At 45.2% G+C, this 27995-nt stretch overlaps 1 protein-coding gene across 1 annotated transcript; it reads left to right on the plus strand.

The window, feature by feature from the left end:
- The first annotated feature begins 21178 nt into the window (after nt 1–21178).
- On the plus strand, nt 21179–22792 carry LOC121282375 (repetitive proline-rich cell wall protein 2-like). Its single transcript, XM_041196095.1, has 2 exons — nt 21179–21795; nt 22639–22792. Exons 1-2 carry the CDS (start codon nt 21179–21181, stop codon nt 22790–22792), a joined length of 771 nt encoding a protein of 256 aa, XP_041052029.1.
- Nucleotides 22793–27995: the final 5203 nt, after the last annotated feature.

A 27995-nucleotide genomic window follows, 5' to 3' on the forward strand; every position in this document is an offset into this window, starting at 1 on the left:
GAAGCTTATCCATCATATTTGGAGTTAAGAAGTTCCATCAATATTTACACGGTGACACTTCACCATAGGGTCAGATCACAAGCCACTGTTAGGGGTGTTTAATGAAGATAAGGCAATCCCACTGATAGCTTCTGCTAGAATTCAAAGATAGGCTTTAATTTTGTCGGCATACGAGTACACTTTTATGTACTATCCGGGTGTGCATATAGCAAATGCAGAAGCCCTCAGTCATCTCCCTTTGCCCGATAGCATTACACGTGTTCTGGTACCTCAAGAGGTAGGTACTTGCGCTGAATTTCCTGACTCCTCACCAGTCTGTGCAAGACAGATGCCATGTTTCTTGTGATTATCGACACACATTCCAAATGGATGGACAGGCTTGAAGAGAGATCACCTACATTGTCTGCAACCATTGAAAAGCTGCGCCAGAGTTTCAGAGTTCATGGTTTACCTGAAGTTATAGTGTCAGACAATGGTACTGCTTTCACTTGCACTGAATTCCAAAGATTCACGAACCTAAATGGGATTAAACACATCAGCACTGCACTGTACCATCCCTCTTCTAATGTCTTGGTGGAAAGAACAGTACAAACCTTTAAAACAGACATGAAGAAACTATCAGAAGGAACATTAGAAACACATTAGAATTTCAAGATCCCTGTTCAGCTATTGCGCAACTCCTCATGCGACCACTGGTTCAACACCTTCAGAATTGTTAATGAAGCACTGACTTCATATGAGATTGAGTCTAGTGTTCCCTAATTTAGAGGGGAAGGAGGAGAGAAACCAGGGGAGTCAGAAAGTGAATCATGATGTTCACAGTTAAGGTGGAGAGTTTACTGTTGGAGAGACAGTTTTTGTACAAAATTTTGCAACAGGACCGAGATGGGTCCCTGATACAACTGTTTCTGACACAGGACCTTTATCTTATCAGGTAGAAGTGGAAAACAGGATTGTTGGGCAACATGTGGATCATCTCGGAAGTCGAGAAACTCTCCAACAACCAGTTAATCCACTTGAAATCAAAGTTGAACGTTCGACCCCTGAGGTGTCAGGTCGACAAAGAATAGACATACCAGATGTCTCAGCTGAAGTAAATGATTCTGAACTGCCAGTGTCTAGGGATGTCCCTGAAGCTGCAGTTCCTGGTCAAGTCGATCCAATGGAAGAACCTCCAGTTGTAGAGTTGCATCTCTCTATCCGAATCTGACAATTTATGGTGGCATGAGTTGTATATAATTGTACATAATATGGGTTAAGATGTTTTTGTAAATAAGAGGGTAAAACAAAATTCAAGGAGGAGGAATGTAGTAATTGTAAGTTAAACCATTTCTTACTGTTATGGGGATCATGTGACTGTATAGACCAATCAGTCCTAAGTGTGTGGAATCTTAGGGCCGGAGCTTTTAGCTCTTTCAGTCTTGGAACAAGCTTGTAGCTTCATCTGGAGTCTGTTAATAAAGTTTACTGTTTCTTACAAGAAACCTGTCCTGCACTCTCCAGGTTTATTGCACTATCTCTATCTTGTTCTCTGTTATTTGTCTCTCTGTGAAATAAATTTTAGAAATTTCTGCTCTTCATGATATTACCATCAAATCTGCCCGTAGCTCAGCCCGGACAATCCCATTGGATAATTGGCTGTGACACAGGGGCACCTAGGCTAGGGGTCCGTTGTTGAGGAATCAGAAAGTGCTTGTGCTGAATGTGAGCAGGGAGCTGACACTGAGCACAAAGACCATTTGTGTTTCATTCCCTGTCCTGTCATCTCTCACCTCACTGCACCTTAAAAAAAATCAATAAACATTCTTCAAGCTTTGACAGAACTCAGCCCAGCTTGTGACAAGCTGACATGTCTCTAGTTACCTCTAATCGCCCCTTAACTACTGCACTGTGCTGTGATTGTTTCAAACCTTGCAGGGGCTCATCTTCCCAATAGTGTCATGCTAGGCTTTAATGAGCTTGAGGTTAGATTGGCCTTGGTTGATTTGCAATGTGAGCCATTTATTGCAACAGCATTAGCAATAGTAAGCATCAGGGCATTGCTTGGACAGATGCCAGCACACTAGTTGATGAATAAAGTATAGACTGCTCGAGCAGCCCTTCTTTTAAAGATAGAGGCAGCTTTATCTTTTGCTTCATCTGATGGTGAGCAAATATTGGAATAGAATCAGATCGCAGTCTCTCTCTGCAAACGCCAGAATGATCTCTATTGAGTCATTCTGAGGAAATATCCTTCAGGCTTATTGTGTGAGACAAGTCCCTGGACATGGTATTCAGAGCTGGTGTAACTTGTGAATTATTAATACAGCCACAGATATCTTCATCTTTTGGGATTGGTCCTGGGTTTATTCACCTTTCTCTGTTTGTACACATTTCTTGAATATGGACTGGGGTGGTGGGGGGGGGGGGGGGGGGCTGCGGGGGGTGGGGGGAATGGAGTAGCATGATCTCCAGATCTCTCTGCCCATTCACTCATTGGCAGGTTCTGCTGGATTTAGACAGATGTGACATAAACCAGAGAATCTCCAAAGAGAGGAATGGAATCTCTTTCATGGGTGGCTGCTAAACCTTTGCCAATTTTATATGGCGGTCATTGGGAGAGGAGGGTTGTTCTCACCATATCCTGGGCAGTATTTATCCCTCAAACAGCATCACTAAAAACAGGTTATCTGACCATTACTACATTGCTGTTTGTGGGAGTTTACTGCACATCTACATCATGACAGTGACTACATTTCAAAAGTATTTAATTGGCTTTGTGTAGCTTTGAAATACCATCCCTTCCTCCCATCCATTCTCCCTACGTCTCTCTCCTTCCTCCCATCCATTCCTCCTTCCCTCTGTCCCTTCAACCCTCTCTCCCTTTGACCCTCCCTCCCTCCTTTTACCCAGGGGAGGTGGTGGTGTAATGGTATTGTCACTGGACTTGTAATCCAGAGTAATGCTCTGGGGACCTGGGTTCAAATCCTCCCACAGCAGATAGTGAAATTTTAATTCAGTAATGTTGACCATGAAACCATTTTCGATTGTTGTAAAAACCCATCTTTGGTTCACTAATTCCCTTTAGGGATCTCCCAGCCGTACTTGATCTGGCCTATGTGCGACTCCAGACCAACAGAAATGTGGTTGACTCTTAATGGCCTAGCAAGCCACTCAGTTCTCTAGGGCAACAATTAGGGATGGGCAATAAATGCTGGGCTAGCCAGTGATGCCCACATTCCAAGGGCAAATTTAACAAAAAAATCCTCTCTCCCTGCCTCCCTCCCTCTACCCTCTCTCCTCTCTCCCCCTTCACTTCCTCTCTTTGATCCAAGGCTCTGGCTTTTACCTTTAATCAGCGGCTGCCTGACTAATTTGCGTAACATTTCTATGTGTGTGTTTTTTATATCCGAGTTTCACCTTTTTTGCAGTTTGTCTTTTTACCTCCAAAGAGAACAATTTAGAATTCCACTCTCACACATTGTGTAGGAGCCTCTCATTGGTAATCATAGTGAGAACTGATTTTACATTGATCACTGTGTGTTCATGTGGTACATAAATATTGAATTGGAAATTGATTGATAGATTTGTGTAGTATCTGTATGCATTCATTTACCTTTCAAATATTTAATAGAAGAATTTAATTGCAAAAGGAATGAAATATTAATGCTGAATTACTGGCAGCCTCTCCAGCTCATGCATCCACCAGTTAGTTTTCCTACTTTGACATTTAGGGAACAAGTGCAGAGATTTAAGCCCAGGAATTACAATGGCAAAAGTAGAAGATGCTTCCATGTCTTGGGCTTTCGTCTGTTTCTTTTTCATTGATGTTAACAGCAACTTACATTTATACAGCACTATAAAGTTGCAAATTGTTCCACTCTAACTCTGTTTAAAATCAATGTATTAAAATATCACCCAAATTAATTGTTAATAACACAAGCACCAGCAAGAATCATTTACACAGCCTGTTGAAGAAACTGACCAAATGGCTCTGATACTGATCCTATCCAACTGATTGGTGAAGAAATTCTAATGCCCCCTCTCTTGGATTTGTTGGATCAGCTGTGACTCGGTGAGTAGCGCTCTCACCTGGGAACCCAAAAGTTCTGGGGGTCCGGAACCTGTTTAAGGTGCTTAAGATGAGAAAATAAATTGATCGGGTCGATAGAGTGAAACTCTATCCCCTGGTGGTTGTATCCAGAACAAGCTAGAGGCAGTGGGGAGTGTGGTGGGGGGTTGGTGGGGGGAGGGTGGGGGCCAAAACCTTAAAGTGAGAACTCGACTAATTTCAGGAGTGAAATTAGGAAGCACTTCTTCACACAAGGAGTAGTGGAAATCTGGAACTGTCTCCTCCCAGCAACAGTGAATACCGGGGGCCAATGGGACTTTTCAAGACTGAGATGGATAGACTTTCATTATCGTTGTGTTATGGATTTGTTTGATGTCTCAATGATGAAATCTTGCGACTTGTACGATTAAGCATGAACCATTTATTGTTAATACTTTTGGCCAAGAGAAATCTGTGAATTTCAGATTTAATGTGTAGAAGCAATTTCTTAATTTCACTCCCTGAAAGATCTGGCTTTAATTTTTAGACCATATCCCCTAGCCTTAGACTCTCCAAATAGAAAGAGTTTCTCTCTATCTACCCAACCTGTTCTTCTAAATTCCAGAGAATATAATGCTACTTTATGTAATCTCTTCTCATAAATTAAAATTTGGAGTCATTCTGGTAAATTTTCACTCCTTCAAGGCCAATATATCTTTCTGATGGTGTGGTACCCAGAACAGCTCATAATACTTCAGGTGTGGTCTAACTAGGGCTTTGTGTAGCTGAATTGTGATTCTATCCCCTTGTATTCTAATCCTCCTGGAATAAAGACCTCCCTCAATGAAAAAAACAGTAAAAACTGGGAAATAGGTATCCTGGTCCAAACTGTTTTCCCTACTGGGCAGCATCCCATCAGCCTTTTTCATTATCCTCTGCAGCTGTTTTTAACATTTTAATGATCTGTATACCTGGACCCGCAAAGTCACCTTTGGACCCCCTATCACTATTTCAGAACAGATTTTCAAATTTTCCACTGGCGTAAGATGATTTACTGATCAAATCAAATGTTGTATTGTGTCAAAGCTGGTTTTGGTGTAACCATGTATGCAACAAGCAGGAGGAATGGTCTGTGGAACATCGAGATTGGAGAAGGCATTGGACCAAAGAACTTACAAGAGCCACAGGTGCGGTAAGAAGTTTAAACCTGGAATGAGCGGGGTTGATTTAATCAATGTTGAGGCACAGAAAGTGGAAGGTACAGTCGGTAGAGTCTGGCAGTGATGGGCAATGAAATAATTGAAGGTCTATCAGATGAGCTGAAATTGGCTTTTGACCGAATCTGGTCAGAGACACAGACCTCATTGGAATGCAGCCAAGAATTTTAAAAACTGGAGCAGGGGAGGATCTGGACTGCAGTTGGGAAGGAGTGACCAAATTTACCACCTGAGGAAAGTTCCATCATGCAGGGAAACTGTTGTAAATAGCAATAGTTTAAGTAGGTTATATTGGTATTTGTAGGTGTTAGGAATGAGTTTCAGCTTTAAAATTTAAGTTTGATTTTTATTTCTGTATCTGTGTGTTAAGAGAGGTCAAATGGAGTTTTAGTTTCACTTTAAAAAGGTGCCTGCATTTCTAATGAAGTTTTTTACAACTGTTGCAGCTAGATTAATCAAACAAGAGTAGAAGATTTGGGCTGTTGCCTAGCAACAAGAATCCAGAGAGGCAGGTCCCTTCCATAGACGCACACAGAAAAACTAAAGAAACCAGCAGACTTAAGTTTTAGTTTGAAGCCAAGACCCCAGGGAGACTGGACAGTAGGAGAAGGAGCTGCAGATTTCCCAAAAGAACCAAAAGGTCCCAAGGCCAAAGGAGTGAGACAGAAACTGGAGAAAGTCTCAAGTAGATCTTCTAGTCAAAGGAAGGACAGGAACCTGGAAAAGGTTCTCTTAAGTGAATTTAAGAGTGAGGGGCAGAGAGAAATGCCTCAGGCTTCATATTTAAACAGACAAAAGCTGAAGAAAGCAGATTTAAAGTGAGAACAGCATACAAGAGGCAAGAAGGCCCAAAGAGACAACTGAAGGTCTGTAACTCTTTGCTATGGGTGTGTGAAGCAGTGGTACTTTGATGGCTGAGAGTGTGTGGAAGACAGCTTGAATGCATGTGGTGACCCAGGGAAGAGGAACATCAGAAGGACAGTTCGAAACCCTGGAGGTGAACCCTTGCGGAAGGTATCTGAGAGAAAGCATCGGTTTGGGAGAAGATTCTAAGGTGAGGTATTGGAGATTGGGGATTGGAAACCCTCATGTGAAGATTGGGGTTCAATAAGACTGATTGACCCATGGTGTGACAAGTGTCTAGGGGGATTTGAAGAGAGATCCATAGCATCTGGTTGAGGTGGCATTTGTTACTTGGTTTCAGAGTGTGGTGTGTCTGACCAAAGGGTGCCTATTGGTTGAAATGGATATTCACTGTGAACATTAAAGTATAAGATAGCTTTTGTAACTTATGTTATCCTTACAAATCTGTATATATCTGTAAAGGTATAGTTGAGGGTGAAGGTATATTGTAATATAGTTCATCTTTTCCTGTTTAATAGATGTTTTATTCTTTTGTTAAAAGTTCATCAGCTGACTCCTGTGACTCTGTTCAGTGGCCATTCTCCATGTATCAAAACAAACAAATTGAAAGTTAGGATCTATCAAGCTGGGTCCTACGCTGGGGTCAGGCTTGTCCAGGGGTAACCTCAGCTGGGACCATAACAATGCTGAGCAACCAATAATTATTGTTTTCTGTGACTTGAAAATAAGGCTTAGTAAAGGTACCACCATGTGTAAGTGGAAACAATACTCTCCATGTCTCTCATTCTAATAGCAGGAATCTAACCCAAAGGAAGCGCCCTACACTGGTCAAAAGTAAATCCTTTTTGTACGTGTTGTGATTTTTTATTAGATATTTTTAAGTTGTCAGTCCATTCAGGGATACAACAAATTGCTGCTAACCATTCATGAAAATATAAAGAATATTTGTGGATGGACTGCCAATCAAGCAGACTGCTTTGACCAGGACAGAGCAACCCGCTTGATTGGCACGACATCCACAAACATTTACTTTTACCACCACCGATGCACAGTAGCAGCTGTGTGTACCATTTACAAGATGCACTTCAGGTACTCACCCAGGCTGCTCAAACAGTACCTTCCAAACCCATGACCACTACCATCTAGAAGGACAAGGGCAGATAGATAGGAACACCACCACCTGGAAGTTCCTCTCCAAATCACTCACCATCCTGACTTGGAAATATATCGCCATTCCTTCACTGTCACCGGGTCAAAATCCTGGAACTCCCTTCTTAACAGCACTGTGGGTGTACCTACACCACACGGACGGGAGTGGTTCAAGGCGGGCAGCTCACCACCACCTTCTCAAGGGCAACTAGGGATGGGCAATAAATGCTGGCCCAGGCAATGAAGCCCACATCCTGTAAATGAATAAAAGAAAATATTCATCATAGTGCGATATGTTATAAAGCCATTAATATATATCTGCTCCTTTCTCTTTTGGACAAAAGGTATATTTTGACGTTTGTTAAGAGTCTCAATTCACTTCGGTCCAGAATAGCAGTGATTGCTTATCAGATAAATGTTAACTTCCTGCCATCTCAAGTTGCTTGGAGCTGATCAATGCTTTTCTCCAGACAGGGTCAAACTGTTCAATTCAAACACCGCATGAGATTGCTGTGCTGGAGACCGTTTATTAAGCCAATAGGTTTGACAAATGGTGAAGATGAAGCGTTGCAGTCAGGTCAGGCAGGGGGAGTAGCATAATGACCCACTGTAGCCCTTTACAGACAACTCTGCAGCTGAGAGCTGCCAATTGTCACTGGTGCATCCGGAACCATAGCAGCAGCAGGGGTAACATATGGTTTCTTGGCAAGGCATGACATTACTGGTAATGGATGGAATCCTTGTAACACATGGGGTCCTTGACAATGCATTGCATGCCTGGTAATTCATGGGGTCCTTGGTAATACCTAGCCACATAAGAACTAAATGACCATGTTTCATGGTTCAACTTTACATTGGGAGTTAGAACAGGGCAAGCACCTTTATTGGTTTGACAGTTAAATACTAAAGTTCAGAGTTACTATAAATAACCTGATGACATATAGTACTGATCGTTTACCTATACAATGCTCAAACCATTGTTGGGCTATTTCCTGAGTATCTTTCTGATAAACCCACCCATTGACAATCTAGTGCTGATGAAGTGGGAAATGATTCATTCAGTCTATAGCCTGGGTTCTCTGCTCAACTCCTCCATCGCATTACATTTCACAGCCTTATAAAACCATATAGCACAGAGGGAAATCATCCACCATTATCATGCATCTGCCGGCACTGGAATAGAGCCACCCAATTAATTCTACTCCCCTGCTTTTTTCCCCACAGTCCTGCAAATTTTCCCCTTCAAGTATTTAACCAATCTCCTTTTGAAAATTACCATTGAATCTGCTTCCTCAACCAGTTCAGGCAGTATATTCCAGACCACTGCATGTAGAAATCTCTCCTCATCTCCCCTCAGGTTCATTTGCAAGTTATCTGAATCTGTGTCCATCAGTTACAGATCCTCCTGCTAGTGGAAATAGTTTCCCTGCATCAATCTAATCCAACACCAGATGACTTGGAATTTTCGAATATCCTGATGATGCCTCAAGCTGCTGATTCACATCGACTTCAGGAAAGAAATGGTATATGGGTCTGAAACACACCCAGATATAACACACATCACCAGCAGAAAGGGAGCTTTCAGGATGGTGAGAGATAAAAACAGAGAGGAGAAAGGAAAAAGAATAGAGTAGGAGGCAGAGGGAAAGAACTTACATTTCTACAGCACAATTCCCACGCTCAAAATGTCTCAAAGTGCTTAACAACCAATCACATATTTTTGAAGTGTAGTCACTGTGAGTATAGCAAGCTCTCTGAAACAACAATTTAAAAAAAAACCCAGATAATCTGTTTTTTGTGATGTTAATAGAGGGTTAAATAGTGGACAGGCCATCAGGAAGAATTCTCCTACTTTTCTTCCAAAGAGTGCCACGGGATCTTTTACATCCACTCGAGGGGGCACATGGGGTTTCAGTTTAGGATGTCATCTGAAGGACAGCACTGACAACAGTGCAGCAGTCCTGCAGTACCGCACAGAAGTCCCAGTTTAGATTGTGTTCTTCTTTGGAATGGGATGTGAGCCCATAATCTTCTGATTTAGCAGTGAGAGTGATCCCCACTGAGTCACAGACAGACAGTTGAAAACAGACAGAGAGAAAAAGAAGAAAACCCAGATAGAGAGAGGGAGCAAGAGAGAGATAGAGACAGGGAAATGGGGAGAGACAGAGAGAACGAGAGAGATACAGAGAGAAGCAGACATCAAACAAACAGATACAGAGAGACGGATATGAAGATGTTTGGAGATTGAGAGAGAGAGACAGAGGGAGACAGAGAGAAACGGAGATTCAGAGAGAGCTGTAGACAGATTTGAAGAGACAGAGACATGAAAAGATTCGGGGAGGGGGATGGAATGCAAAGAGACTGAAACAGAGAGATTGAGAGAGAAACAGAGCGAGAGAAACAGAGTGAGAGAGAGAGAGAGAAAGAGAGATAAAGACAGATACAGAGAAAGATATTGTCAGAGAAAGAAGCAGAGAGATTCAGAGTGATAGAGACTCAGAGAGATTGAGAGAAAGAGAGACAGAAAGATACAGAGAGAGAGCAAAATGGAGTGAGAGAGACAGAAAGAGACAAACAGAGAGTAACAGACAGAGAGAGAGACAGAGAGGCTAATGGCACAGCATAATTAAAGTATTTAAAATGTGCACCATGCTTTTAATAATCCCTATTAAAACAAAACTAAATATAACCCAAGCTAATTATTGTATTTTAAATTAAATTATCCTCACACCTGTTCCACAAATAGAATTTACATTATCAAGAAAAGTTTAATATCCAATTTGTCCCTAGTGATTGATGAGCTCAGTATTAACCATGAAGTAAATGGGAATTCCGCTGCTTGTGCTGTGCTATGGGACCTTAAGGTCATTTGTGTAATTAAGCCAGTGTCACAAGAGGCCAAAGCTACCATGTGACTTCTAATGAAAAAGTAGATCAGTTTAATATTTTTCAAAGGTTTTCTGTGATCGTGGAATATTACATCTGCTCTCATTCCAGCTCATTAAGGTAATCCAGCCTCCACTGTCAGCATCACACTCTCTTTTATACATCTATACAGGGCATTAGTGAGGTCACATCTGGAGTACTGTGTGCAGGTTTTAGTTTCTTTGCCTAAGGAAAGATATACTTTCTCCAGAGGAAGCACTATGATAATTGACAAGCGTGATTCCTGGGATAAAGCGATTGTTCCGTGAGGAATGAGCTGACTAGGTATATATACCCTGGCTTTTAGGAGAATGAGAACAGACCTAATTGAAACAAAGAAAATTCTTAAAGGGTTTGACAGTATAGATGCTGGAAAAATGTTTCCATGACGGGGGCCACAGTCTCAGAATGAGAGGTTACTCATTTAGGGCTGAGATGAGGAGAAATCGCTGAACTCAGAGGGATGTGAACTTCTGGAATTTTCTACTGCTGAGAGTTGTGAATACACAGACATTGAGTATATTCAAGTTTGATAGATCTTTGGGTCACTAAGGGAATTAAGGAATGTGGGATAGTGCAGGAGGTGGAGTTGAGTTAGACGACCTCAGAGGGTAGTGGGTATGTGGAATTCGCTGCCCAAGTTGGTGGTAGAGGCAGAAACTTTGAAGTCTTTTAAAAAGTATCTGGATTTGCACCTATGGGCCGGATGCCGTAAGGTGGGATTAGAAAGGGCACCTGGGTGTCCTTGGGCTGGTATGGACAAGATGGGCCGAATGGCCTCCTTCTGTGCTGTAACTTTTCTATGGTTCTATGGTTCTAAGACCAGCCATGGTCTTGCTGAATGGTGGAACAGCTTCGAGGGTGCAAATGATCTCCTCCAGCTCCTATTTCCTCTGTTAATGACGTTTATCTTAGCAATTTTACTCAATTTTCCCAGGGTTCCTCCAGCTTTTCCATTTAAACTACACAGATCAGCTGAAGAATCTTCATAGGGGATAAACGCCAGTCTGTACCCTGGCACTCAATTATATCAATTATGTTTGCTATCAAATATTCTCTCCTGAACACTGAACATAAATGAGCAGCATTGATGTCCATAAGCATGTGGGAGTATGAGGCCCATGTATTTGTGTAATAATCCTCCTGTCCATCTTCGCCAATTACCCAGACAGTCTCTTTGTTCCTCCAATTCTGGCCTCTTGTGCATCCCCTAATTTTAATCGCTCCACCATTGAAGACTGTGTCTTCAGCTGCCTAGGCCCGAAGCTCTGGAATTCCCTCCCAAAACCTTTCAGCCTCTCTAACTCTCCTCTTTAAGACTCTTTTTAAAACCTACCTCTTTGACCAAGCTTTAGTTATAATCTCCTTCTGTTACTCTGTATCATATTTTGGTTGATAATCGCTCCCGTGTGAAGCGCTTTTGGATGTTTTTAATGTTGCTGTTGAGTGCTACCGAGCAGAATGTGCACGGACTGAGCGCTCTTTTATTCCTGTCACTGCAGCAGGATAAAGGCCTTTGGGTAATCATATTGCTCGTTGTATTATTGCCAACAAGCACCCACTTTTGTTGTGGGTTGACTACAATTGCGCTCAGGGAGCGCACGGCAAGTGCAAAGCTGTCTAATTGACAAATGAACCAGAGGCAAAACGTGGAGAATTTTTTGTTTCTGCAGTGATCTGGAATGGGCCTCCGGAAAGGGCAGATTCGATCGTAGCGTGAAAAAAAAAAGGGAATTGGATAAATACTTGAAGTGGAAAAAAATTTGCAGAGCCACAGAGAAAGAGCAAGCGAATGGGGCTAATTGGATAGCTCTTTCAAAAAGCTGCAATCGGTAAGATGGGCCGAATGGCCTCCTTCTATGATTTTTGTGTGAAAGTTTCACCTTTAACAGTGGCGACATGAAGCTTGAACAATTTTCATCAGTTGTAGAGCAAATCATCAGACTTTGGGATTGAAACAGATGTTAGTGCAGTAGTTGTGCTAATGGGCTAGTAATCTAGAGCCTCTAATCTAAACCCCAATGCAGGCAGTTTGAGAATTTGATTTTAGTTTTTTTTTAAAATCTGGAAATAAAGAACTGGCCTCAGTAAATGATTGACAATGAAGCTGTCAGATTGTCATAAAAACCCAACTGATTCATTACTAGCCATGAGGGAAGTTTTACATCTCTCGTGTTTTTTATTTCCATTGGCTTTGGTGAGAAATGTATAACAAGCTCCCGATTCACTGTCACAAGGTCAAAATGTCCCCCTGCTAACTCTTAACAGCCCACTGAAGTTTGCCTAGTGAGCTGCTGTTTTCAGTGCAACCAGGGATGGTCAATAACTGTGCTAACGGTGCCCAAGACCTGAGGAATGAATAAGTAAACTCAAATGCAGATAAATGATGAGCTTTTCCTTTGGAATAATTTCACAAATTGCAGATTCATTAGAAGTTAACTTAGTTGCCATTGCACTGGTGTATCAGAGATTGTCCTGTTTAACCCAATAAGGATGAAATAATGCAATTTATTTCCTTTTCATTGACTCAGAGGGTCCATTAGTACCTGAATATTAAACACTTATCGTTGGGGAGAATGGAGTTGCCATCGATTGTTAGCCTCTACCCACAGGCACTTACTGCAGTTGGTTTCAGATTTTTCTGAAGATTAATGATGCACAGACGTCAAATATCACATTTATTGTGTAAAAATAAGAGTTGTGGATGCAAGCTGATATGGAGGTTGGATGACAGCGAGTCTTGCTTTACTGGAAAGAAAACCGCTGAGTGACTTGCTTGCAAAGTCCGAAGTGTGTGAAGGACAAGCCGAGATCCTGCTCCTCATCACTACCCAGTCATTTCTACTGAACGTACATATGTGGGAACTGGCTGACGACAGGACTCCACCGATCTAAGATCATAGGAAGGGTAGGAGGCCATTCAGCCCCTTGAGCCTGCGCTATCTTTCAATTAGATCAGTATCTATTAGATCTGTACCTTAACTCCATCTACCCACCTTGGTTCCATAGCCCTTAATGCTCTTACCTCACGTAACTCTTATCAGTCTCAGTTTTGAAGTTTTTAATTTACCCCGAGCTTCAACAGCTTTTTGGGCAAGAGACCTTCAGATTTCCACTTCCCTTTGTGTGAAAAAGTGCTTCCTGACATTGCCCCCGAATGGCCTGGCTCTCATTTTAAGTTATGCCTCCTTGACCTGGACTCCACCGCCAGAGGAAGTAGTTTCCACATTCATGTCCAGCCTGCAGAACAATTAACGACTGGAACAATCTTCCACTGATGTTAATCTCCTTGCCCTCTAAAGATTCATTTAAGGAAAATCTGTTGAACTTTTTAAAATTAGTCTGACCACTAACAGCACTCATTGTGAACCTCCTGAGAAAATTCCCTTGCGGAAGACTTTGGAGCGAAACCTTACCAAATACCAAGTACAGTGTAGGTGTGAGGACTCTAAAGAGTTAAATACCCCTTCAGCACAAACTTATCAGACTCACAGGTGAAGATAGCGCTTAATCGTGAGGTGTAGATACGTCCTACGTGGACCCAGGCCTCAGAGTAATGAAGGACGTGTTTTGCTTATGTTTCTAGACCAGTAAAGCAAAGACGTGGAGTAATAATTTAGACGAAAATGAGTTCAAACATTACCATGAGAATTTGAATGCAGTTTAAAAAAAAACTCTGGAAATTTAAACTTTGGGGTCAGATTTTCATCTTTGAGATGGAGCTGGTCATAAAAGGAATGCAGGGTGTGGGCTCACTACTCGCACCCTTATCCCGCAGCAGTGAAAATTGTGGAGGAGGTGGGGGGGGGGGGCACTGGGATTGGGGGGGAGGGGTCTCAGAATCGGGTCCCACCTGCCATTTTTAAATGCCCCGCCTCTGTTCTGACATGGTTGGAGGTATGAAAATCCAGACCCTAGTGTCGCTGCAAGTGACTATGAAGCTATCAGACTTCACTCGGCGGGTAACACTCTTGGTTCTGAGTCAGAAAATTATGGATTCAAGCCCCACCCCAGAGATCTGAACCTATAATCCAGGCTGACATTCCAATAACGAGAGAGTGCTGCACTGTCAGAGGTGCTGCCTTTCGGCTGAGCCATTTAAGCTCCATTCTGCCCTGTCAGGCGGATATAAAATATCCTTGACATTATAAGCGCAGGGGATTTCTCCCTGATACCTTGGCTGATATTTATTCTTCAAGCAAGATCAGTAAAACAGACAGCCGGTTGGAAAATTATTTCATTGCGGGATTGTGGGATCTTGCTGTGCACAAATTGGCACTTCCTACATTACAACAGTGACTGCACTTCAAACTGCACCTCATTTCTTGTGAAGCATTTTGGGTCAACCCGAGTTAGTGAAAGGTGTCTTAAGAAACGCATGTTAGTGAAAGGTGTCATAGAAACGTAAGTTCTTTCTGTTGGGTCGCCATAAAAATCAAGGTCCCGTCTGCCCTCGTGGGTGGACAGAAAATGTCCCCTGGCACTATTTTGAAGAAGTGCAGGGGTGCTTTCTCCAGTGTCCTGGGGCCAATATTTATCCCTCAGCGAACATCATGAAGAAACAGACTAGCTAGTTGCTATCACGCTGTTGTTTGTACAGTGCTGCAAAGCACTTTGGGACACCTTGCAATCTTAGAAGGCGCTATACAAATGGAAGGTTTCCCTTTAATATTCCCTCCCTGACTGCACTGCGGGAGCAGCTTCACCACATGGGCTGCAGTGGCTCAGGAATCAGGCGGCTCACCACCATCTTCTCAAGAGCTGCCGGGGATGGGTAATAAATTCTGCCCTTACCAGCAACACTCACACCCCGAGAACTGATTTGTTAGAAATCCTGTGGGAGCGAAAATTTTGCCTTTTTTAATTTTTGCATTTAGCTGCCACAAAATGACCCCGGGCTCTTCAATACCCACACTCCGCCCACCCAAGATTTTTTGGTAGCGAATACGAGCATTCGGAAAAATGTTATCAATCGTTACTGTCTACTCCTCTTAATGCTGAATAGTTTAATCATCGAGTGATACAGCACAGAAGGAGGCCATTCAGCCCATCGTGCCTATGCTGACTCTTTGAAAGAGCTATCCAATTAGACCCACGCTCTTGCTCTTTGTCCATAGCCCTGTAACTGTTCCCTTTACAAGCATTTGTCCAATTCCCTTTTCATCGAATCTGTTCCCACCACCTTATCACGCAGCGGATTCCAGGTTATAACCACATGCCATGTACTTACATGCAATTTGGTAATTCAGTTCTTTAAGAACCAAATTCCCACTTGACTGTGGTGTTTACTTTGTTTAATTTGAATTGCCAGATAATTAGAAACATCTTAGTGCAGCAAAGCCAAAATAATTCTGGACTTAATTCCAGAGCTCCGACCTCTGAGACTTTTCCAACTCACCACAGAATAGGTTGCTGAGTCCTGGATTTAGATATGTTGAATCCATTTAGTTTTGTCTCAGTAGTATGTCAAGTCAGTATCTCCTGGTTCACTTATCTATTTTTCTTTTTATTTATAAGGTCTAACATTTCAAATGAGGAATCACCATAATAATGTGACAGGTTATGCACAGCATCAAAATTAAGAGGAATGAAGAGCTCATGAATCTGATCACTGATTCAAAGACAGTCTCAATCACTGGAGACTAATCTGCCCATAAAATGTTTAATAACCTTCGTGCTGTGTGCGACTGACCTGACACTAACACGGCTAATCAGGAATCTCATGAACTACAAAATATGAACTGTCACATCATTTTAACAGTGGAAAATTTATTAGTTGGAGTGTAATTTCTTGATTAAAAGCCCACTTCTCATGATGAATGGCCTTTTAGCTTGGGCTAAAATCAATTCAGTTCATACGCTAGACAGGGGGCAAAGCTGAACAGTTTCCACTTTCACTGTCTCAGACATAATCCTCAGCTTTCTTGGCGGGACAAGGTCACTAACTCAGAGGTCCAATTCCATCAGCGCGCTCTCATTGCTAAGCCAACAGCATCTGCGCTGGCTCGGCCACGTTCATTGGATGGGTGGCGGCTGTATACCCAAAAACATCTGTCCAGTGGATTGTCTACTAGGTCATGCATGACCTGTTGGACCCTCTGCTGCAAGGACATCTGCAAGTGAGATACGGGGCAGAATCTTAGGCCCTGCAGGCGAGCATACACCCATCCTGATCGGGCGAGAAGACATTGGGCGAGCATCCTGCGCTCGCCCAATATTTCGCTTGGCGGGCGGGCGCAAAAGTTGGAAGCATGCCCGCTGGCAACTAAGAGGGCAATTGAGGCTGTTAAAGGCACAACTGCCTCCAATTTTTCGTGGTCCGTCCAACCTTACGGTTGGCGGACGGACGAATCGGCAAGGCGGCCTTTGCATTTTTCATCAAACCTCATCCAACGGCGGGCCGAGGTTTCCGTTATTGAATGAAATAAAACTAAAAATCCGTGGGGAGCACTTTCATCATCTGTAAGTTCAGGTGCCTGATTGTGATGCTTGGACATTTTCTTTCTGATTTTCAAAGCTTTATTTCCCGGGTTTTCGGGCCTGCAGCTCCCCAAAGGCCGCTCTCCGCCTTCGGGGAGCTTTCTGTCAGCGCTCGCCCGTGTCCACGGAAACGTCATCGCCCACCCCCACCCCCACCCCCACCCCCGGCAGCGCTGAGCCTTACAGCCGGCGGGCCAGCCAGCCTGAAATCGCGGTCGGGAGGCCGATTGCAGCCGGCGGTCCTGTTTCCCAGGCGACCCCCGGGCCCGACAATCATGCCCGCCCGCCGAGCCGAAAATCCAGGCCACGCAGGCGGCAAATGTTGACACAGGCACCGGAGAAACAGCCGCTGGCGCCGTGGCCTCCGGAGGCTGGCTGTTGGGAGCGGAATTGGAAGAGGTCAGCAGAAGCGAAAAGCACAGCTGGCCAAGGAGGGGACCCAGGGGAAACAGAGGCCAGAGCACCTTGTGCTAATTCCAATAATCGAACGTTGAGGAAGAAACAGTCCGAAGCTAGCCTGTACCGTAAAACAGGTTTATTCCAAGACAGCAAAGCAAAGTCACCGACTCTCCCGGTTCCTCCCAGACTCCCAGAGTGAACGGGTTTACTCTTACAATGGTTCCCTAGCTGGGGACCCGCTGTGCTGAATTACCAACTGAAAGTACGTATTCTACTGCAGCACAATTTCTACATTAACATCGAGCACCTTCTCAGGCCACTGCCTTCCTCTGCAGTAAATGCGGCAGAGGCTGCTGTGCCAGAGTGAGGGCCCTGAGCCATACTAGTCGATGCTTAACACTAGAGTTGACCAGGGCACAGACCATCATCTTACGGGACAAAAGGCTATCGGGGTATCCGATTGGCATTTGCACCAACATCAGGTCTTTGCTTTGACCCAGATGAGCTGCAGAAATGGAGAAAGGCTGCAACTCAGTTGAAGTAAACTCTTTTACTCCAATGTACCACATATAATATCATTCTCCCCACTATAGCATTTTAAAGCATTGCAAATTCTAACCAATTCGAACTAATCAGCTGCCTGGACACTAAGTTCTGGAATTTCCTCCATAAACCTCTTCTCTATCTCTTTCTTCCTTTCAGACACTTTGTAAAACCGACCTCTTTGACCAAGTTTTTAGTCACCTGTCCTAATATCTCTTTAGGTGGCCACAGTGTCAAATTTTGTCTCATAATTCTTTTGTGAATCACCTTAAAGGTGCTATATAAATGAACGTTGTTGTTCCAGCACAGGGGCAGAGTATCTCACTCATTGGGTTGGGTGCCCGAGCCTGTTATTGGCCAGCCAGTGTGAAATCCATGTCAGGGCCCGAACGTGGGCGGTGGTCAGCTTCAGGACCGCTCCCAGGCCCATCCACCCTGCCCACCCGCTCAACGAGGGCAAAATTCTGCCCCAGGAATAATTCACAGCCAGACACACACACACACACACACACACACACACTCACGCATACTCACACTCACATTCACACTCACTCACACACACACATACACAGATACACACTCAAACACACTCTCAGTCACATACTCATACTCACACACACACACACACACAGATACCCCCTCAAACACATTCTCAGTCACACACTCATACTCACACACACACACTCACACGTGCACACTCACACGTGCACACTCACACTCTCTCACACACATTCTCACATACACTCACTAACACTAACACACGCATTCACACACACACACACTCAATCACACACACACTCACACTCACACACACACTCACACTCACTCACATTCAGACACACGCTCACTCAATCATTCACTCACTCACACTCAGACACGCACACTCTCACACTCACTCATGCACACACACGTGGTATATTCCCATGAACTTTAAATGACCCATGGGGAGAGATACGTTGCCCTAATAGTTCTGTGGATGCCTCCAAAGCTGCATAGAATGGATCCTGCCACTGGACACTTGGACTATAGTTGCTCTGATGGGTCCAGAAATTTACTCCGGGATACTTAGATTAATCACAGCGTAAGACCTGAGTTTGGAAGAGCTTAACAGCGGAAACTGTATTGGGATATGTATTTAAAAGCGAACTTGCAGAATAACTCCCCCTTACTCCACCTTCCACCCCACCCCCAACTCCCACTCCAAACCCCACCTCCCACCCTATCTCCCACTAGCAGGACATTATTAAATTGTGGAATTGGGATGATGGATAAACGTCCTTCAGTTTTGTTTGCTTCTCTGTGGGGATTAGGAAGTATTATTACACAGCTTCCCGTTGGCCAATTGAGTGGGTGAGCTAGAGAGGAGGATGGGGGTGATTGTTTATTGTGGTGAAGGAGATTAAGCGGGTGGGTAGAATCCATGAAAGGAAAACTGATGAAAGAAAGGGAGTAAATCTGAGAAAGAATATTGGACATGGGTTGTGTAAAAGCAGACCAGAAGAACAAAGACTATTTAACCATCTCTTTCTCTTGTTTTCAGAATTTATTTTCCCCAGAATTGACAGTTGTGGTACGTGGCAGGAATTCATATAGATTAAGAGTAAATGGCAGTGGGAACCATTACTGGGACTATTCTGTTTAGAGAAGAGATGGTTGACAGGGTCTTTGATAGAGCTGTGCAAAGCCATGAGGGAGCTGGACAGAGTAGGTAGGGGGAAACATTTCCTGTTGACGGAATTTCAAAAACTAGCGGACACTGATTTAAAGTGGTGGCCAAAGAACCAGGGGTGACCTGATGTTTAACCTTTTCTTAGAGCGAGTGGTTAGGAGCTGGAATGTGCTGCCCGAGAGGCAGATTCAATCATGGCCTTGAAAAAGGAATTATCTGGAGAGGAAATATTTGCTGGGCTATGGGGAAAAGATGATGGAGCGGGACTAGCTGAGAGAAAGATGGCACAAACACAACAGTTTGAATGATCTCCTTCTGTGCTGTAACCATTCTACTCCTGAACCAGTCAGCTCCTGTTATTTTCATTTCATATGAGCTTCAATAGATACTTTATTCTCCCCACAGTTAGCCCCTCCCACACTGACCCATCACCTTTAATATATCCAAAGTTTGCTGATGAAACATCTTTGGTCATAAATGCAGCTGGTTAACAAATTGGATTATTTTTGTGTTCATTTTAAATCCTGTTAATTAGATAAATGAACAAAATATAGAAAAGCAATCAAGGCAGTCAAAGCAGTCAAGTGGAATCATTGCAATTCCAAATTACAGCATTTAGAGGGAAGGTATATACTTGTTGTTCCCAAACAGCAATATTGTCTTGTTACCTTTACATTTGAGCCAGGTCATTCAAGGTGATGTCAGGAAGCACTTCTTGATAGCTGGAGGGGTTAATTTAAAATTTCAACAGTGAGATTGATAGCTTTTGTTGGGCGAGGGCTATGGGAGCAAGGTATGGAGGTGTAAATGAATCAGCTATAATTTCAATGAGTGGCAAAATAGGCTCGTGGGGCTAAATGGACTCCCCCTGTTCCCACATTCCAACCATTTCAGGAAAACGCACACACTGGGGGCTGTAATATTGATGATGGGTCAGAAGTTGATCTTCTGATCTTTCAGTAATGGTTTGGCTATCCCTGGGGGCACTAACAGTCTATAAAAAAAACCCTCTACTGCAAATAGATAAACAGGAGCTCACAGAGAACTTCCATTTCTGGGGGGTTGCACCGTCCAATCTATTGAAACTGGCTTCTGGGAGATTTCAAATATTTCTTGGAGTTAGGGCCAGGGCCCCATGGTAGAGGACTCCTTGGTGCAGAGTCCCCACAATGCAGATCCTCATGGTGCAGGTCCCCACTGTGCAGGTCCCCACTCTGCAGGTCCCCACTCTGCAGGTCTCCATGGTGCAGGTCCCCACGGTGCAGGTCCCCATGGTGCAGATCCTCACGGTGCAGGTCCCCACAGTACAGGTCCCCATGGTGCAGATCCTCACGGTGCAGGTCCCCACTGTGCAGATCCTCATGGTGCAGATCCTCACGGTGCAGGTCCCCACGGTGCAGGTCCCTATGGTGCAGATCCCCATGGTGCAGGTCCCCACGGTGCAGGTCCCCATGGTGCAGATCCTCACGGTGCAGGTCCCCACTGTGCAGATCCTCATGGTGCAGATCCTCACGGTGCAGGTCCCCACTGTGCAGATCCTCATGGTGCAGATCCTCATGGTGCAGGTCCCCACGGTGCAGGTCCCTATGGTGCAGATCCCCATGGTGCAGATCCCCATGGTGCAGATCCTCACTATGCAGGTCCCCACTGTGCAGATCCTCATGGTGCAGATCCCCATGTTGCAGATCCCCACTGTGCAGATTCTCACGGTGCATGTCCCCATGGTGCAGGTCCCCACTGTGCAGGTTCCCACTGTGCAGGTCCCCTCGGTGCAGATCCTCACGGTGCAGGTCCCCATGGTGCAGATTCTCATGGTGCAGGTCCCACTGGTGCAGGTCCCCATGGTGCAGGGCCCTATGGTGGAGGACCCCTGGTTGCAGAGTCCCCACAGTGCAGGTCCCCATGGTGCAGATCCGCATGGTGCAGGTCCCCACGCTGCAGGTCCCCATGGTGCAGATCCTCATGGTGCATGTCCCCACGGTGCAGGTCACCACGGTGCAGGTCCCCACTGTGCAGGACCCCATGGTGCAGGTCCCCACTGTGCAGGACCCCATGGTGCAGGTCCCAATGGTGCAGATCCTCATGGTGCAGGTCCCCATGGTGCAGATCCCTGCTGTGCAGGACCCCATGGTGCAGGTCCCCACGGTGCAGGTCCCCATGGTGCAGGTCCCCATGGTGCAGGTCCCCACTGTGCAAGTCCCCAGTCTGCAGGTCCCCATGGTGCAGGTCCCCATGGTGCAGGTCCCCACTGTGCAGGACCCCACGGTGCAGGTCCCCATGGTGCAGGTCCCCATGGTGCAAGTCCCCAGTCTGCAGGTCCTCACTGTGCAGGTCCCCATGGTGCAGGTCCCCACTGTGCAGGACCCCATAGGGCAGGTCCCCATGGTGCAGATCCTCATGGTGCAGGTCCCCATGGTGCAGATCCCTGCTGTGCAGGACCCCATGGTGCAGGTCCCCACAGTGCAGGTCCCCACTGTGCAGGTTCCCACGGTGCAGGTCCCCATGGTGCAGGTCCCAAGGTGCAAGTCCCCAGTCTGCAGGTCCCCACTGTGCAGGACCCCATGGTGCAGGTCCCCACTGTGCAGGTCCCCATGGTGCAGGTCCCCATGGTGCAGGTCCCCACGGTGCAGGTCTCCACGGTGCAGGTCCCCACGGTGCAGGTCCCCACTGTGCAGGTCCCCACGGTGCATGTCCCCACGGTGCATGTCCCCACGGTGCAGGTCTCCACGGTGCAGGTCTCCACGGTGCAGGTCCCCACTGTGCAAGTCCCCAATCTGCAGGTCCCCACAGTGCAGGTCCCCACTGTGCAGGTCCCCACGGTGCAGGTCCCCACGGTGCTGGTCCCCACTGTGCAGATCCCCATGGTGCAGGTCCCCACTGTGCTGGCACCAATCAGATTTAAAAGAATAGGGCTGAAAGTGGAAAAAATTAGGGAGTGATGGTTAGGTGACATAGCCTTAAGCTATCTACAGTTACAGTTTGTTTTAAGCTTTGTCTCTTGGAAAATGGTTGAAAAGAGTCAGGAAGAAACAACATGGAAACCAGTTCAGATGGAATCAAAGAATTATACAACACATTGGGCCCACTGTGCTCTCGGAGAGAGTTGTCCAATTAGTTCCACTCACCCTCTCTCCCCCAAAGTCTGCAACCACATAACAGTTTAATCCAACTGAGTGGCTTGCTAAGCTTCCTCAGAGGACAATTAAGAGTCAACCTCATTAGTTTAGGACTGGAGTCACAAAGAGGCCTGACCAGCCTGGGTAGGGAGAGCAGATTTCCTTTGCTAAAGGGCAGTTGTGTTATTACGACAATCCGACAGCCTCATGGTCACTTTTACTCTTGTTAACCTTTTATTCATCCAGTTCTCTGGATTCCAGTAAATTAACCGCGATATTATTGAAGCCTATACATAACGCTCATACCTTAGCACGATTGCATGGTAATGCCAGCACCCCCCACTTTGAGGAGCCAAAGGTTGTCACTGGCATGCAAAACAACACTAACAGTGACCAATGATGCACCAGAGAAAGCTCATCATCAACTTTCTGCCTTTAGCCTTTGGAATTGTATCATCTTCTTCTCAGGCAGTCCCACGGGATTGAGGATCATTTGCTTCCACTCCAGTTCTCTGGCTTCCAGTCCAAGGTGCGATCTGTAGACTGCGCCACGTGTGGGGCAGGTGGTGCTTGAATAGTGGGGCAGGCGGGCTGTTTGCAGGTTTGTGCGCTCCCTCCAACACCTTGATTTTGCCTTTGCACATTCCCGGAAAGGTCTCTCGGTGTGTCCGGTGCCTTCTCAAATGAGACCTTCTCCATTTCGGTTGATCACAAGCCAGGGTGTCCCATGAGCTGGTGGGTTTGTGTGGCCTCTTCAGGGTTGTTTTGAGGACATCTCTAAAGCGTTCCCACTGTCCTCCTGGACGCCTCCGGCCATGACTGAGTTCCAAGCAGAGCAGTTTCATCACGAGTCTGGTGTCAGGCATATGAACAACATGTCCCACCCAGCAGAGCAGGTTTTGGTGACTCATTGCTGCACACGTTGGCTTGGCAGTGAACACTGCTGTTGGCTGTCTTTCCTGCCATTGGATTTGGAGGAAGTTGTAAAAGCTCCACTGCTGGTGCTTGTCCAGTGCTTTGAAATTAAAGTACTCATTGGATGTTACATAGAATTTACTGCACAGAAACAGGCCATTCTGCCCAACTGGATTGTGCCCATGTTTGTGCTCCACATGAGCCTTCGCCTGCTTTACTTCATTACACCCCATCAACCTATCCTTCTATTCCTTTTCCCCTCATGTACTTACCCAGATTTACATGAAACACATCTGTGCTATTCACCTCAGCCACACCGTGTGATAGAGAGTTCCATATTGTCACCTCTCTCTTGGTAAATTCTCCCTGGAACTTTGTAACCTATATTAGTATGAAAACGATGGAGAATGTGACATATCTTATCTGTGTTGTTGGTGTCAGCCTCATACCATCCTGGGACGGTATGGTGAGGGTTAGTTATAGAATGCAGCTCCCCTTCGCTGTCCCAGCGATATACCTCAACCTGGATCACTGCTGGTTTCTTTACTTCACTGATATTATGCTTCAGTTTCTGGCACTTTCTAACCTGTAAAGATGTCATCCAATTGGTGCTCCAATTTTGAGCAACCATGGATAGTGGAATCAGAAAACTAGTCTAAATTCATTAAGTTTTAGTGCAGATTCAATGAAGTCCCTAAAGTGGAAGGATATTGTCCAAATATCCAGCATCACCCAGAACCCTGCAAGATCCCCCCCCGCCCCACAACCAAGTCACACACCATCCTGTCTTGAAACTAATCATCGTTTCTTCACTGTCGCTGGGTCAAAATCCTGGAACTCTCTTCCTAACTGTGGCGCTGTGGGAGTACCTACTTCATGACTGTAGTACTTTAGGAAGGTAGCTCACCACCACCACCAAAGGCAATTAATGATGGGCAGCAAATGCTGACATAGCCAGTGATGCCCAGATCCCATGAACGAATAAACTTTAAAAAATTGCTGCACTTTGACAAATTATATAACGTAAAGCTCCGCAGGAATATAAAATTGTTCCAGTTCAAGTCCAGGACACCCTTTAGAAAAGATTCCCTTAATGATCACCACCAGCTGTACAATATAATATTTCTCTAATGAAAGTTCTTATACTTCCTTTCTATGGCTTAATGGACGAAAACAACATTGTTCCTAATTTCAAAGTGAGAAACTTGTTTAACTGGTGGTCTGTAAACACCAACAGCTTATACACACATAGCATCTTTAACATTGGAAACTGTCCCAAGGCACTTTACAGGAACTCTGTCAGACAAAATTTGGCACTGAGCCACATAAGGAGATATTAGGGCAAGTGTCCAAAAGCCTGGTCAAAGAGGCAACATTTAAGAAAGGTCTTAAAAGAGGAGAGAGAGGTAGAAAGATAGAGAGAGCCAGGGAGCGATTTTCAGAGCTTAGGAACAAGCCACCGGAAGGCATGGCTGCCAATGGTGGAGCGGTGAAAAGACAAAAGGCCAGAATTTGAGGGGCATAGGGATGTTGGATATCTGGAGGAAGTTACAGAGATAGGGGGGAGCGATAGAGAGGGGAAGTTGAAAATGAGGATGGGAATATAAAATTGAGGTTCGAGTCCCCAAGGTCTCGATCAATGTCGAGTGGACAACTTATGAAGAACTAGAATAAGCACAAAGGTGGTGAAAATATCATAAAGGACATATAGGCCGAGATGGTCTTAGTGGGGGTAAGTCCCAATTTCAGGACTGTATGTGGGAAGCCTGTGGGACCACTGACTGAGCTGGGGCAGGCCGACAGGCCAGGCAGTTGGGGGGTAAACTCCTTCAGCGCTGGTTTCAGGACAACGGAGCAGCCTTTACAGCCATTGGGGTCCCTCCGTCAGCTTCCAGATGTGAAAGCCAATCCACACACCACCACGACCCCCCCCCACAACCCCCACCAACCGCACCCCCCCCCACGCCCCCTCCCCTCCCCCAGTGGGAATCCGCTCGGAGGCTGTTCCATGCAGCTGGTAGCCTCACCACACCAGGGATCCATATCCCCGCCAGCAAAATGCCAATGGCCTGGGAAGATGGTGCTCAATTGGGCCTTTAATTGGCTGAATTGTCCACCCACCAGCAGTTGGAAGGCAGCTGCGCCACTGCCACTCCCACTGCTGGTAAAATGGTCCAGTGGTGGGACTGCATTGGGAAACCTTCCCAACATGGTTCCCCAGCATTTACCAGCACTATGGTAGATTGACGATCTCATTCAGGAAGAGTCCATGGAAAGGTTTGCACTGGCGTTTGGAGGTGCTTTCTAAAATTAGGGCTGAGAACCAATATTGGGGCAGTGTGGAGGGAGTTTCCAAACTAATCCACACCAGAACTCCAATCATCAGGAGATAGCTTGGGATGAGAAGGCCCATTTCATAAAATCTTGGTATCTTACAGCAGAAAACGAGTTCACTAGACCCTTTGTGCCCATGCCAGCTCTTGGAAAGAGGTGACCAATCTAATCCCACACCCCATCTTTTTACCCATAACACTGCACATTGATCCTCTTGAAGAACATGTCCAATTGACTTTTGAAAGATCCTATGGAATCCAATTCCACCACCATAACCTGACTTAATCCTTCCAAAGCACCAACCTCACTGTCTCCCCATTGATGGCATCTGTCTACCCTGGGAGATGATGATCTGCACCTGGGGCGCTTGTCAGTTCTGGACTGGACATCGTCTGTTGTGGCTGTCGAGGTTGATTTGTGAGTGGCAGTCTTCCAGCTGGCACAGGCAAATGGTGGTGCCCGAGGTTGACTGATGGTTTTTCCTTCAAGCGGGCTCTCGTTTCAGCCAGCTGGTCATTTCTTTCTCCCTCTTTCTTTCCCACACCCTCTCTGACTGCTTGTCTCCAGGCATTCCGGTCAGCAGCAAGGACTTCCCATACATCAACTCCTATCCCAGTCAACTTGAGGTCTCGCTTGCAGATATCCTTGTATTGCAGACTTGGGTGACCTGTTTGTCTCTTGTCGATAGCAAACGCACCATAAAGCATGTCTCTGGGGATGCAGCTGTCATTTACTCAGCCCACACGGCCCAGCCACAGGAGCCACTGCTGACTCAAGAGGGCAAGCAAGCTGGGGATCCCTGCAACACTGGCGTACTTCCATATCTGGCACTCTGAAATGCCAGGGGATGCCCAATATTTGTTTAAGGCAGCAGAGATGGGACAGCAGAACACCAACCTCACTATCTCCCCACTACAGCACCCAAGTGTTCCAAAAGAAGACATTCATTAAACATGCACTGGGAGCAGCATCAAAGTTTAGGTATGTTAGAAGAAACAATCACTATAGAGGAGGGAGCTAAGGACCTAATGCTTCAGAACATGGGCTCACTTGAATCACATCACCCAAACCTTTGAAGATGAAGCGAACGAGTTCTATTGATCAGAACAAAGCCCCATTAATGAACGGCTGAAAACAGTAGAGGAACATTTGGCAAAATGAGCTTGAAAAGCAAGAACATTGTGTTATGGTTGAAAACATAGATTGAAGTGATAATGATCATGTTGGATTCCTATAAAATATTGAAAGGCCAAACAGCCTGGGAGTGATCAGTGCTGATATGGACCAGTCAACACCTTTAATTATCTTAAAACCCAATCAATAAATTGCACCATTTGTGTGAAACCCAGAGCAACAACAATGGCCAACAACAACTTGCATTCACACGGCACCTTTAACATAGTGAAACACCCCAAGGTGCTTCGAAGGAGCATAGTCAGAAAAGAAATATTAGGCGATACCAAAGCAATTGATCAAAAGCTTGGTCAAAGAGGTAGATTTGAAGGAGTGTCTTTAACTCTGCATTTTGCCCTGAGGTGTCCTACACCGTGGGTTGCTGCACCACGGGCCTTTTACCCTTTCCCTGTGCCTGCAATAATAATAAAGTAAAGATAAAAATAGGGTATAAATAATTAAACCAGGTTATTGAGAATGATATTCAAACCTCTGGTTGTTAAAGGTTTTAAAAGGCGTCTTTGGGATCAAATCAATGGAGTGAACATCAAGCAGATTCGAGACAGTGCACACAATCTTCCTCACTGGATTCCTCACCCAGGCAGTGAGAACAAACATGCCCCCGAGTGTATGAAGCTGGGCTGAGATAGTTTGTATCTGTGCACCTCGCGATGACAATTGTTGTGCTGGCAATGTGATAGGGTGCTATATAAATTCTCCTCTCTCGTTGTGAGTTTAAGTCCAGCAGATGAGTGCATTTTGCTCCAAACATAAATCTTTATCAGTTCTCTGTTGGAGCTAAAACATTCAGGATCAATAAAGTCTCTTAAAACTAAATGTCAGTCAATACTGTAAGGTCCTACTCTGTAGTAGCCATTGTTAACTTTATTGATCTGGATCCCCGCCTCTTCTCCAACTTACCCCCCCACCTCCAAATATCAATCATTCCTGGAGTCAGAGGCAATCTTTATCCACGAGGTTTAATCAAGTTACTTTGTAATTTAATTGGTTTGAACATCCCAATTTTGATGAGGCAGAAACACTGCTGGTTTAATATGCTTAAGAATTGAAATTTTGGAGAGTCTGGCCAATTTTTAATCTCTTAAAGGGAGGCACTACCTTCGAAAGAATGTTGGCAAATCTCACCTGCTCTGGGGAGGCAAAAACAATGAGGTCTTAAT

The sequence above is a fragment of the Carcharodon carcharias genome, chromosome 9 (assembly GCF_017639515.1).
Source record: "Carcharodon carcharias isolate sCarCar2 chromosome 9, sCarCar2.pri, whole genome shotgun sequence".
In the NCBI taxonomy this organism is placed as follows: Eukaryota; Metazoa; Chordata; class Chondrichthyes; order Lamniformes; family Lamnidae; genus Carcharodon; species Carcharodon carcharias.